Genomic DNA, 13,415 nt, shown 5'->3' on the forward strand with positions numbered 1-13,415 from the left:
AAAGTATATGCAGAAAAGCATAGGGTATAATATGATTTCATGTTCAGACAAAATACAGAAATACACCCATCATTTAACATGGATATTATCCAACCACGGGAACAATTGTGACTCCAGATATCTTCATGGTTATGACTCTGCTCTTACGTTGATTTGATGGTGACCTGAAAACAATAACAATATTTTGCATTAATGATCACATGGAATCATTGTGGGGAGACCAAAAACACTTGTTTCGTCACTGAATACACCACTGACATTTCGACTGGTGAGGAAGTCTAACAATATTTATGTCTGGACTGTGTCTTTGGAATGTGCAAAGCGATGATCTTGCACCATTGCACAAAGTGATTAGGCCCGGGCAAATGGCAGCCCTTTACAATACTAAAGAAAGTATAGGTTGGGTTTTACATGTAGATAAAACATAGAAAACAAAATATATTGTTTTTTAAAGTAATCAAATTAATTTCATGTTATAAAGTAATCACTGGATGTTCGTCGTTTAGGCAGGCGTTGTGATATCCCCAACATTCAAGATAAAAATCAGAACTTAAACACACAGTAAGGGTAAGAACATCTACTTTCACGGATATGTGAACCTGAAATTAATGTCGTGAAGCATTTTATCTTTATTTTATGAATCAATTTTAGCCATAATAACTTGTATGAGCTCCCGCTGCATTAACACAAGCAATCCACACGTCTTCTCATGGATGACTTAAAAACATCGGAGGACGTAATTTGGTATTTGGTATTCCTCCTCTCAGTGTCTGTTCCACAACGACGACAGGGAATTCATCTGCCAAGCTGATCCCACAGAAGTTCTATCGGATTCATATCCGGAGAGCATGCAGGCCAGGGAAGAACATTGACGTTGTTCTGATAAAGACCGTCTTGTGTCTCTCTGTCAGTCTGAGTGATGGCGTTCCGTGGTGAACACTGTGCGCGGACTTATGCGAAGGCCTAACGCCGTTGCAGGCGTTAACGTTGACGTCACGAATCTATTCCGGAGATATATCGTGCGAAATATCGGTATGCTATGACCACTATGCGATCTGTCTTGGGTCCCTTTTGTCTGGCTGTGTCATTGTAACAATTTCAGAGGGGTACACCCAAATGTTCGGGAAGTATGGACTTGCTCAGCACCCATTTGTTCCATGCTAAGAGTAATCTCTCTGTGCACCGAAGTCAATCTGGCAATATGTTTTGTGTTCTTTTCTTAGGTTTGATACTAAAGCTGGCAGTTTGTACTAGATTACAGCACGTGTTTGTCACGCTACGTGCGGAAAACATGGTTTACGCATTTTTCATGACGACAGCTGTATGTTTTGTGTTTAATCGAGGTTTTTTTTATTATCTGCAGTTGGACGATTCTAGTAAACCAATTTACTGTCTATTACATTTTAAATAGTTTTGAAAAATTGAAAAATAAAGTCCTATACATTCTTTTACTTAGTTCATTCTTTAGACATGAGCACGATACTGTTTACAACATTTGGAAGTGTATCTCATGACATTAACTATGTAATGTTAGTATCATACATTGTGTAAAGACCAATACGTGTTCCTTTAAAGGGAGACAATGCTCCATGGTCTGGTACCTATGTTCAGTCTAGGTCTAGACCTTGCAATAACTGCCATGCATGAAACTGAGACATTGCCTCTGTGTGTGTAATCAGGATAATATTTAAACAACTAGATTGTAATGCATCATCATCATAAACATTGTGTTTGCAGACATCTGAACTAATGTACGTACTACTTGAATCTAGCTTGCTAGGACTGCCAAATTACCCATGCCTAATCTCCCTTTAATCTAAAACATTGATTAAATCTCTTATTGTTCCTAATAATTTTACATGTTGCAAATAAGTCAATGTGACGCAAGGGGCGGTCGGGTAGCCTAGTGGTTAAAGCGTTCGCTCGTCACGCCGAAGACCCGGGTTCGATTCCCGACATGGGTACAATGTGTGAAGCCCATTTCTGGTATCCCCCGCCGTGATATTGCTGGAATATTGCTAAAAGCGGCGTAACACAATACTCACTCACTTACTCAATGTGACGCAACATTGGTTGGCGGAAATGTTCTGGTGGTGCCAACAAGAGCTATACGCTGCCCTGGCTGAAACATGGCCATCAAGCAATACGACATCAGCGGATAATACATCTATAGTGAAACCTCGTTAGTCAGAACCCCGTTAATCCCCACCTCCAAGGTGATTACTGCTGGGGGCAGATACAAGTATTCAAGTGGAGACTCCTCGTAATGTTTCGTTAATCCGGTCGATTTCGGTTGGAATGCTAGGTCTGGATTAACAGGGTCCCAATGTACCTTGTTCTTAGCAGTACAGTTTGTCCATCAATGACCGTCATGCCAGAAACTGGGTTGACTGTGATCCAGGACTGACCAGCGTCTACGCTGGCCTCGACTGGAAGACCTGGGAAGGCTGTGTTGATGTGTAGCTGAGACCCGGATAGTCTACAAAGAGCAGGAAACATACATTGTTTCATGCATAATCCTAACAGTGTCGAGTATGAGAGCATAATACTCTGGTATTTGCCATCTAATGGTTGGTGTAAATTTTCCGAGGTTCCTCCTTTTGTAGTTTGCACGTCGACAATATTTCATTTATGCCATTAGGCATTTTTTCCAGTCTTTGATAAATGCATTTCCCCAAAACGTTGGGTTATGGTTGGAATACAAGTATATATTATTCACTAGTCATTTTGTGTAAATATAAAAGAATTGAAAAAATTGATGTTTTATATTAAAAGTAAAGGGGCACAATCCCTTCTAATATTGTCTTATTTTAATTTTATAAGAACTCAAATTAATAAAACAACTCTTTGGGAATAAAAAAGACAGACTGTTGTAAAACATTGTTACCAGGTAACTGAACAATAATCATGGCACTTGAAATTATGGATTCTTACCAGAAGTACATTTGTCAGACATTATTTCCTGATTTACGGATTATTTTCAGTGAAAAAACCTGGTCGGTATGTAAAAGAATTGCTTTTATTTTTTTTGTGGTTTTGTTTAAAATGCTTTACGAATATATTGACGTGCAAGCTAGGTTTGTCTCGTCGTCGGTCTTAATAAGTTTAACCTGTTTTATGCACACTTTTTTTGTACGTTTACATTCCTCGGATTTGTTTACATGGTTGGGTCGGTCCAAACCGTTAGCCCGTGAAAAAAATCTTGTCACAAGGGTTAGAAATAAAATCGACAAAAAAAACTTTCCCTAGCCACAAGAAAGATTGTACAGTTCCGACTATATCATCAGTATGTGCTTATACATGTGCTATCAAATATTGATGATATCAGATATCGGAAAGGGGAACATGTACTGCCTCACCAATGACATCCGTCAATGATGAAGCTTTTGAAAAATATATTACTTACGATGACTGGGTTTATTAAGCATTATGTTAATATTTTCCATTTTATCAATTATCCAGCGACAGAGGACACGTTTGACAAGTGGTATCCATGTTTGGAATCAAATCCAGGTATTCAAATTGATCATGATCAGCGACTGCTTTAAGTACTAGGCTACAATATTGTTTTAGTTTTGTGTAATGGTGGTGAACTCACTTGGCTCCAGGAGGTGGCAGGTGGTAGGTGTAGTTAAGTCGATCCAATATCTTCATCTCCTGCAAACCTATACTAGAGGAAAACTGCAGCCAGTCATCATCCCGCCTTGAATCTGAGTATTTCAAATTCTCCCATGGTGCTTTATGCCAAGCTCTCTCAGCCACAGCCAACATTCTAGGTAGCAGCATTTCAAAGAGTTGTTGCTCTGTTCTGATTTCATCTGTCCAGAGTTGAGCTTGCATGCCTGATGATCAATGAAAACATGCTTAAAAATAACCCCTGTAAGATAAATCCGATTTTCAAATGTTTTATCGGATGATGACTTATTTTCATAATGTAACTGTCTCATCCGAATTACCTATTTTTCAAACATGCAGCAAAATTCAGATCTGCTAAATTCTTCTCTCGCGATCCCACGTATACTCTCAGTTCATACCCATGTACTCCATGATATTGCTGGAATATTGCTAAAAGCGGCATAAAACCATACTCATTCACTCAAGCCCATGTACTCAGTTCATACCAATGTTCTCAGTTCATACCAATGTTCTCAGTTCAAACCTACATGTATGTTCCTGTTTCATACCTATGACGTTCTGTGGCCGAGTCAGTCTTGGGCAGATGGCGTTACTGTTCCCACACACGCGCTCCCTTGTCACTGTTATTCCCTCAGAGTTCGTGTGTATGTTACTGTAGATATCCCCAGGCATAAACTCGAACACCTTCTTTGTGTCAGTGTACCTACTGGCCCAATATTCTCCTCTTTCCTGGGGGTCGGGCTCATAGGGTGTGTCAAGGTTCAGATGTTTTGACGAAGCCACCACAAGCTGTAAAGTGTTGACAACAAGGATATGACGTATTCGGCAGATATGATTGTTGTTTAACACATCACTCGGCAATATTCCAACTATATGACGGTAGCCTGTGAATAATCGAGTTTGACCAGATAAACCAGTGATTGAATCTGTGGGCATCTTCCCACTTCGCGGACGTACAGTAACACACAATTAAGAAGACCCGAGGTTGACCATCCGATTCTTTCAATCGACCTCCTACAACAAGGTTAGGTTACGGAGGCACATATTCGAACTCGACTGAAAATTGAACGATTTCATTGTTAAGAGACCCCAGAACTCATTTAACTGCCAAAGTCTACCTTACATCAAGCAGAATACATACAACACGTCTTGTACATACACAACATTTTCAGGGCAGCGCAGTCGACCCCAATAATGGGCTTCACATATATTAGTATACTTCTAAAAACAAAGTGTATGCAAGAATCGGGTGCTCCTTAACAATGAGGGCTATTTGAGTTTATGTGAAGTGTGTTGAGAGGACCAGCAACCCTGCAGAGTCCTTCGCTTGGATGAAGTCGGCTGGCCTGAAAAGTGAATCCGAAACAACTTCAAGGCTTTCTTTTTGCTGCTCAGGTCCAGTCACTTCTCACTCGAAACCGTCAGGGGGTGATGTTGCATCAAAATGTAAATATGAAATGTAGATCATTCAATGAATTAATTGAAACTGTCCAACACATTGTCAGTGGATGACAGCTTTGCACAAACACAGTATCTTAAGTGACATGATGGAGTAGCTAGATAATTTTATTACCGTCTGCGCCAAGCTTGTGGTTTTGACACAGAGGTCCACCTATGGTACGACCGAGAATGTGTTGAGGGCGTCACGGAAAATGATGAATACAAACTTCTTTGACATGGTCCCGTATACAGCCTGTGACAAATTCAGACCAGCAAACCTGATAAATTCAATGAAATCGTTTATAGCGTTGAATATTTTTGGTCCCTTTTGACACTCATGTGATTGACAAGATTCAGGAACACCATGGCAAATATGCCGACCTCACTTTCGAAATATCACGCTTGCATCCTAAGAACCAAGTTGTCCGACCCCATTGTTCTCGGTGCCTTAGGTTTAGTACCTCCCAATCTGTTGACTGACATTGTGAGAGTACCAGGGTTTACTGCCAGGAATACAGCCCCTCTGACAATCTGAGTAATGCAGAAAGCTGCATTGTTAGGGAGTCTTCGCATTCCCACGAAGTTCTGGGTGGGTTTGACTAGGCAGCGCTTCCTGGGAGAAGTCCCTTTCGCTGACTGAGCTGCGTATAGATGGTGAAAGTGCCCTGAACTGCTGCTGAGCCTAACCAGCCTGACTATGCCAGGATCACCCAAACCCTCTTTGCTGCATTGATGTTTTTTTAAAATGTAACTACTACTACTACTACTACTACTACTACTACTACTACTACTTATGTACCTCATAATCATCGTTTGCCAGTAAATAAGCCTGAGAAGCTGGAACTGATTGATCTGCCCAGAAATCCTTCCACTCATATGCCATCACACGTCCAGACAGCTGCTGTTTTGGGATGATATCGTAAATGTTGCTCATGAAGCCTTCTTCAAATCCAGCCAAGGTTACATTTTTGGAGCTTACTATTTTGGACAATTCTTTTACCAGTTTGATTTGAAAACTGGTCGCGCTAAGTGAATTCATGATATGGTCTACAACAGCATCCGACCATGCATGTATCGTTGCTTCCCCTCCTCCAAAATGCATGGTCTTTAGTGGGTTAATGTTTTGATGCATATTGTAAAGTTCATCAAACACAAGAGAGAAAAAGTCAAACGTTGACGAGAGCATGGGATTAATTGTGTTGGTTCCAATTGGTACATCTTCTTTAAACGGTATACTTGTCAGCATGAATTCTTCGGAACTATTAAAATCACCAACATCTAATCTGGTTTGTTTTCTGATCGCCATTGCTTGAATGGCTGCATGTGCGTTTCCAGGAAGACTGATTTCTGGTATGACTTCAATGTGGCGATAGGCAGCGTACTTCAGGATGTCTTCATAGTCTTGCTTCCTGTAGAATCCGGATGTGCTGTTGGTTGGACCCGATCCAAATTGGGGGTAGAGGCATCGTAGCCACACTTGATTGAAACAGCGCTGACTACCAATCTGCAACATTGATCGTTAATAATTTATTCCTGTCAACGAGCATTTCCTGTTAAAATTCACATAATAATTTATCTCCTTTTTGTGCAAATGATTGGATGCAACATCAGCCTATGCTTGTGGAACTGTAAATTTCATTTTGTTTGATATTTATGTATTGTGTTAGATACTAATACTAATACAAACACTAGGTAAAGATAGTTATGCTATAATGCAAATATATTTATTGAAAATATGCTTTGTATTAAATCCCCTTCGTGTTTCGCACGGTGTGAGTCCTGGACATATGAGATGGAAAATATGTTTAGAATAAAGCCAAAACAGATGTATATAGTGCAAAGGATTAAACAGCATGCTCTAACCTGGGTGAGCTCGTCAAGTCCAGAAACCTCAATTCGCCATGCATCATTATTGGTCAGATGCAAGTGCAGTTTATTCATCTTGTACATCGCCATTAAATCCAGTACCCGAAATAATGTTTCTTTTGGATAGAAGTTACTGGCAACATCTAGCAGGAGACCACGGTAGTGATATCTGGGTCTGTCCTTCAAACTGACTGCAGAAATGACGCCAACCTTGACACCTCGCAAGGCAAGACTGATCAGCGACTGAATACCGTAGAATGCTCCTGCCTGAGTCGATGCCGATATAAGAATGCCTTGGTACTTTGGCTCCATTGTCAACGTGTAGCCATCATCAGACAATGAAACGTCCTCCTTGATCCTAATGTAGCTTTGAGCAGTAGTATTGGCAGAAAGTGTCATGGTCGATAATCCTATTGCGCTAAGTTGATCTGAAAGTGAGCAATTACAATGTTTAAGTCTTCCAGTAACCAGCTTTCAGGCCTTCACCTCATATGAAAAACACCATGACTACGTCACTATGCACGTTTTTACAGCACTGTGGATTCAATTATAAAGCTCAAAGTTACTCTCAAAGAAAGGCAAACGGATATCAGTATCAGTATATTGAAGTTTGACACCTAGCCATGGATATACATAAACCTATAACCAATACACACCTCTTAAGTATCAGTATCAGCAAGCAACAGATAGTAGATCTATTGACATTGAAGTTTGACACCCAGCCATGGATATGCATAAACCTATAACCAATACACACCTCTTAAGTATCAGTATCAGCAAGCAACAGATAGTAGATCTATTGACATTGAAGTTTGACACCTAGCCATGGATATGCATAAACCTATAACCAATACACACCTCTTAAGAATGAAGCTTCTTTGGTAAATAAAACGTCAGAGGTAATAGTCCAGCAGCATCTGTCGAGGTATATGGTAGCCATGTCCCCCTCCTTCACAGATGTCAAGAACATGGGCGTTGGGATCAGGGTCTTGTGGGAGTCGGCTTTACTGGCAGGGTTGGGATTACGGTTAAATCTGTCCTCTGGTGAAAATGGTTTGTATACATCAGTAAAAGCATTCTGAAGTGAGAAACATCGTTTCCATTTGTTCGGAGTATCGAAAGCACTCACGAAGTCAAGACTTTCGCCAACAGTATTTGGTAATATCCTTGGTTCCAAACCTTCTGCAGCAACAAACCAATTAGGCATCTGGTCGTACTTTGAGACAGACCATGGTTTAAATTCACAATTCAAAACTCGCTTTTCATTTGGCATCATGGTTTTAAAGTCTTTCTGGGGTTTGATTGCAAAGAACCCTTCATTGAACTCTTCAGCTGTCATACCAGAGTCTATGTTGTGTAGGACAGTCTCACTGTTGAAGTAGATTCCCCAGTTCCCTGGTTCTACAGGAAGTGTTCCATTGTTGGTGAGGGTTACCTGTGCTTTGTAGGAGGTGCATCCATCGTAGAGATTGTCAATGACAGAGAAGTTTACAACTAGACTATCAGCAATTCTGTCGAGGGTTGGCTGTACAATGTAGGGCGGAGCTATGTGATTAGGTAAAGAAGAACGTGAAACCAAAATGCATGCCATGCTTGAAATAAGAAAAAACATTTACAGTTGCATTATGTCACTAACTGTACTAATGTTAATTTCTGTTGCTTTGGAATTTAAAAGAATTGGACGATGCTATATTATCGTATTCCAAAACGTTATTACCAGGCATACTTCAGTTTGCATGTTACTTGTTTTTATATAAATAATCTAATATACTACTGAATAATATATTTAATACACTACGTCAGAATAACTAACACAATTCGAACAGTATGGAAAACCGTGACACTTGCACTAACATGTGCCTGAAGATCACATAAGATTAAACGCGTGCCATAACATGTCCATAAGATTCGCGATACTTACACGAATCGTATTTGACAGCTCGACTGTAACGTTTTCCATCAGCTGTTCTGAAATGGCGGGAAATTAATGAGGCTCCAAATTGACAGATACAACTTATTGCTGTGTAGATACATATTAAACACCCCCAAGGGAAACATGAAGGAACTGTGCAAGACAGACAACAGAAAATTCAGATATATTTAACACAAGTACAACATTGGGTGATATTCACCTTGTTCGAATAGGCCTGTCAGTGCTTGAGTTGGTGAAGATATCAATCCAGTTATCATGCGAGTCTTGATACTGCACCCGTAGGCCGGGAAACTCGGCAATCGGTACCAGCAACCCATCGACAACTCTGCACATTGGAACAATATCGCATTGTCTTCACGCTGGACGTAAGAGTAATGTAAACGTAGACATGATAAGGTTAAATATCACAAGAGAATGACATTGTTTTATATCCAGCATTGCGTTTATTTTATATGTGTATGACATTCTGTCAGCGGTGATATCAAAGTCACACCTTGCTGCCACCACTGGAGGTATTGTGTTTTAACCAAACAAGACTTTGAATGCTCTAAGTCAAATGATATCAATGCGCACACACACATACACACACGCACGCACGCACGCACGCACGCGCACACACACACGCGCACACACACACACACACACACACACACACACACACACACACACACACATGAACGCACAACGCTTTATATTCATCGCTCCTCTACGTTTTAGTGGTACATTACATACCTTGCGGCGGGTGGCGCAACACGATAATCGATACCCTCTGAATCCAGCCAAGGAAGTTCTCTCAACCCAACCGCTTTCACATAACTTGACCAGTCGTCATTTCTGGCTTGATCACGTGTCGTAGAGTTATCCATTGATTCCCAGTCAGCTTTATGCCACGCCCTCTCAGCCAACGACAACATCCGAGGGAAGGCTCTCATGTGCATATCTTCTGTGCTACGTAACGTGTCAGACCACAGTTGCCCCTGGATTCCTGTCATAGGTGATTTTCAAAAGTTGGGTGTTGGGTTTATAGCCGCTTTTAACAGTATTACAGTTATATGCGCGGCGTGTCGGCTTCATGTGGGAGGAAAGCATGGAGGGAGTGATGCAGGTCAGATGGTGCTGACAAACCTAGAAACATAATCGGGGCGAACCGGGATTCGAACCCACAACCATAGGTCACCACTACTCCTCCTAATTTTATAGACCATGCATATTATATTAGTAACATGCCGTTGGAGTCTGTCATGAAATAGGTTCACGGTACCCAGTGCTTGTACCAACGAATGAGGATTGGGTGGTTACAATGTATGACATGACAGTTTGTGATTCACCTTTCCCTGACAGGGTTACTCATGCTATCAACAACATGATATTCAAAGGCTATCGTAATAGGGCTGTGTATTGCGGCTTAAAACAATTTACACTCGCTTTTGTTGTATAAACGTTTAAGATCAGAAGTAGTTTGTGTATCGTGTCTTCCTCTGGGTTTTAGTTTCATTTCATGGTCTAATAAAATTATCATTTCATGGTCAAATAAAATTATCCCCCCCCCCCCTCAAAGAGTTAATAAATTCAGTAATAATTTAATAACATTAAAAACGCACCAAAGTCAACATGGAAAGGGAAATATTTTACTTGATTTCTCCAGTGTGACTTGTTTTTTTTTATTCAGCCGACCGGTAATTATCAATAACGCGCATTCAAACTTGATTTTATTTATTTTTTGGCCTGCCGCCGGCTATTAACAGATATTAATAAAGAACGTCTTACCGACAATGTTGCCTGGTTTGAGCAAAGAGGGACACTTTTCATTGTTGCTCCCACAGGCCTCCTCGTGGCTGATGGGTTCTCCAGAACGCTGAGTGTCGATGTTTCCGTACAGGTTTTCTGGCATGAAGCTGAAGGCTTTCCTTGAGTCGATGTACCTTGCCGCCCAATAGTACCCACGTTCAAGAGGATCGGGTTCATAAGGGAAGTCGAAGTTAAGGAGAGTTGCTGGACACATCACCACCTGAACAGATGGCACGCCCAATGTAACAATCTCTACATGTGTACCTACTAAATACTATAGGAAGTAAGAACTGAGAAAAAACTTTATACAGGTAAAACATCACCACTCTTTTCTCTATCACACGATTTCACGTATGTAAATATGTGTGTAAAGTGCGTTCACATTTATTTGAATGTAAAATCTTTAAAGGTCAAATGACACATCAGTAGCTTTATTAAACACACGAAACGAGAAATCTTCAATCTAAAAAGGACGAATACATGCTGCTAAAATCACAATATGCTGAGTAAGAACATCATTATCGTTACCTTGGTACTACTTTGGTCTTACTTTGGAATATATATGGAGTATGACATTATATAGAGCATATCATTCAAATGAACTTAATGTTATTTTTAATGTCACTTGTCCTCCCAGGTAACCTACCTTATAACCATTGTTAGCTAGGTTATAGGCACGGCCCGCATTCCCCCATTCCCATATATTCTGGTACACATAAGCGTACACATCGTGACTCCCGTTTAGGCTGAACATTTTGTAGCCAGTCGACTGGTCAGGAGCGTTCTTACAGAAAAAGATATAAGAGACGAGGAATTAAAACAGGATCCAATCGCACAACCCCTCTCAACTCAAAACAACAAAAGAATCAAACCTACTCAAGTAATTGATTTGAGAGTGTGGTTATAACAAATAGCACACTGAACATATTTTTTGAGAGAATGAGTGAGTTAATTGAGTTTTACAGCGCTTAGTATTTCATTTACATCATAATGCATCAGTCTAATGCACCAGGAAAGTCAACAGTTGATGCACCAAGACGTATCTGGTATTCGAACCGTCATTCCCCGGCTAAGGGGTGCACCACTGCACCACAAGTTTAGGCCCCTAGCTGATACATCTGGGCCACCAGAGTAAGTAAGGAACACTTACAGTCATTACAAAGCCGCTCCCCTCTTGGAGCAACCCATCTTCCCAGGCTGCAATGTCTAGGTTTCGACTCGACCCGAGTCCCACCACCTTTCTGAAGAAATGCTCCTTGACTTTGGGAACATTGACAACAGAGGAGTTGGACACTTGTCTACAGGCGGTAGAATTGTCCCATGCTCCCTCCGCCACCTCGTCCCCTCCAAAATTGAAAATCCTCAAAGGCTGAATATCCCGATGCATGATGGATAATTCTTCCATCACATGATTGATGAAGCTATAAGTGGATTCAATGCAGGGATTCACTGCATCATCAACATACATCTGAATAGATAGGTAGTTTGACCAATCTTTGATTCCACCCTCAACTAGTCGATATTTTACTGCCTCTGTGTCATTGCCGGCCATCTTCAGAGTGTTATATCTTAGTTCCATCGACTGAACGGCGGCGCGCGCATGTCCAGGGAGGTCAAACTCTGGAATTATTTCGATATGTCGATCTTTGGCAAACCGTAGAATTTCCCTGTAATCTGCCACAGAGTAGAAACCAGATCCCGAGGTACAGTTCGTTGGACCTGAACCTATTTGGGGTGGCAGGCATTTGTTACCACTTGGGTCGTAACATCGCTGAGAGCCAAACTTGAGCAAATAAAAAGTGGGGTAAGGTTATTAATATAATAATCTGTTTCCAAACATCCTGGAAAAATGATTAACAAAGAACTTAAATCGTTCTCTGGAAATGATGGATGTTCTAAAGAATAATTCCTTCATTGTCTAAAAGACATTAGTTTTCAAGGCAGACTGAAAACATATCATGTCGCAAATAAAACACATAATCTCCCACAATATTAAATGATCGACTTCTAATAGTTTCTGCATGGCCCTTATCGGAATTGTGGTATGGTGTCAACGCTCCTTTTCAATCTTATTAAAGTCAGACCTTAGTTATTGCTATTGCTAAACAAAGATATGAGAACATCCCAATACGGGTCATGTCAGAACGACCTTTCTTCCGACCAAATAAAGCGTGGCTTACCAGATCGTGAAAGTGACAGTCAGAATGCGTTTTCTAATCATGCAACCTCGAAAACGTCAACGTATTCCGAACAACAGTTACGGCCCGTACGACTGATTCCGTCAAAATTATCGTCTATCTCTCGCTTACGTTGGGATAAACATTGAAGGGAGGAGGCGTCGCATAGTACGTGGGAAGCACTACAATACAATCTCAACCATATATTAGAAATTCGGGAATGTGCGTTTGTTCAGTTTTCAAAATCTTAATCGAGAATGGTGTCAACATATTTTCAAGCGTTGTCTGAAGTGGAATTCGCCAGGTTGAAACGAGTGCTGTGAAGCTCGAGAAAGCTTCTTTTTAATTGGCTGATGTCGACTTCTTGTTAGTCATTTTAGTGGTCGGTCAGAGTTCGCGAAAGGTCGTTCTGACATGACTCGTAATGGGATGTCCTCAGATAATTGTTAAGCAGCAGCGAAAACTAAGATCTGATTTTGATGAGATTGCACTCCGTTTTTTCTCGAATTATCCTAGGACAGGCCACATAGTACAATGCTTCGAATAATGTTCCAATATTTCAGCCATATGACGAC

At 40.8% G+C, this 13,415-nt stretch overlaps 1 protein-coding gene across 1 annotated transcript in view; it reads right to left on the bottom strand.

The window, feature by feature from the left end:
• The window catches only part of LOC139479929 (uncharacterized), a 21,926-nt gene continuing 8,511 nt past the window's right edge, over positions 1-13,415 (bottom strand). Inside the window, exons 6-18 of the mRNA XM_071262867.1 lie at positions 11,814-12,446; positions 11,310-11,447; positions 10,643-10,883; positions 9,608-9,860; positions 9,075-9,200; positions 8,864-8,910; positions 7,801-8,487; positions 6,940-7,370; positions 5,876-6,580; positions 4,185-4,425; positions 3,599-3,842; positions 2,333-2,479; positions 1-164 (exon numbers count right to left, since the gene is read on the bottom strand). Coding sequence (XP_071118968.1) covers positions 86-164; positions 2,333-2,479; positions 3,599-3,842; positions 4,185-4,425; positions 5,876-6,580; positions 6,940-7,370; positions 7,801-8,487; positions 8,864-8,910; positions 9,075-9,200; positions 9,608-9,860; positions 10,643-10,883; positions 11,310-11,447; positions 11,814-12,446 — 3,972 coding nt within the window. The 3' untranslated portion in view covers positions 1-85. The remainder of the gene's footprint in view (positions 165-2,332; positions 2,480-3,598; positions 3,843-4,184; positions 4,426-5,875; positions 6,581-6,939; positions 7,371-7,800; positions 8,488-8,863; positions 8,911-9,074; positions 9,201-9,607; positions 9,861-10,642; positions 10,884-11,309; positions 11,448-11,813; positions 12,447-13,415) is intronic.

This window comes from Haliotis cracherodii, unplaced genomic scaffold, assembly GCF_022045235.1.
Source record: "Haliotis cracherodii isolate W230 unplaced genomic scaffold, xgHalCrac1.p SCAF_1, whole genome shotgun sequence".
Taxonomy (NCBI): Eukaryota; Metazoa; Mollusca; class Gastropoda; order Lepetellida; family Haliotidae; genus Haliotis; species Haliotis cracherodii.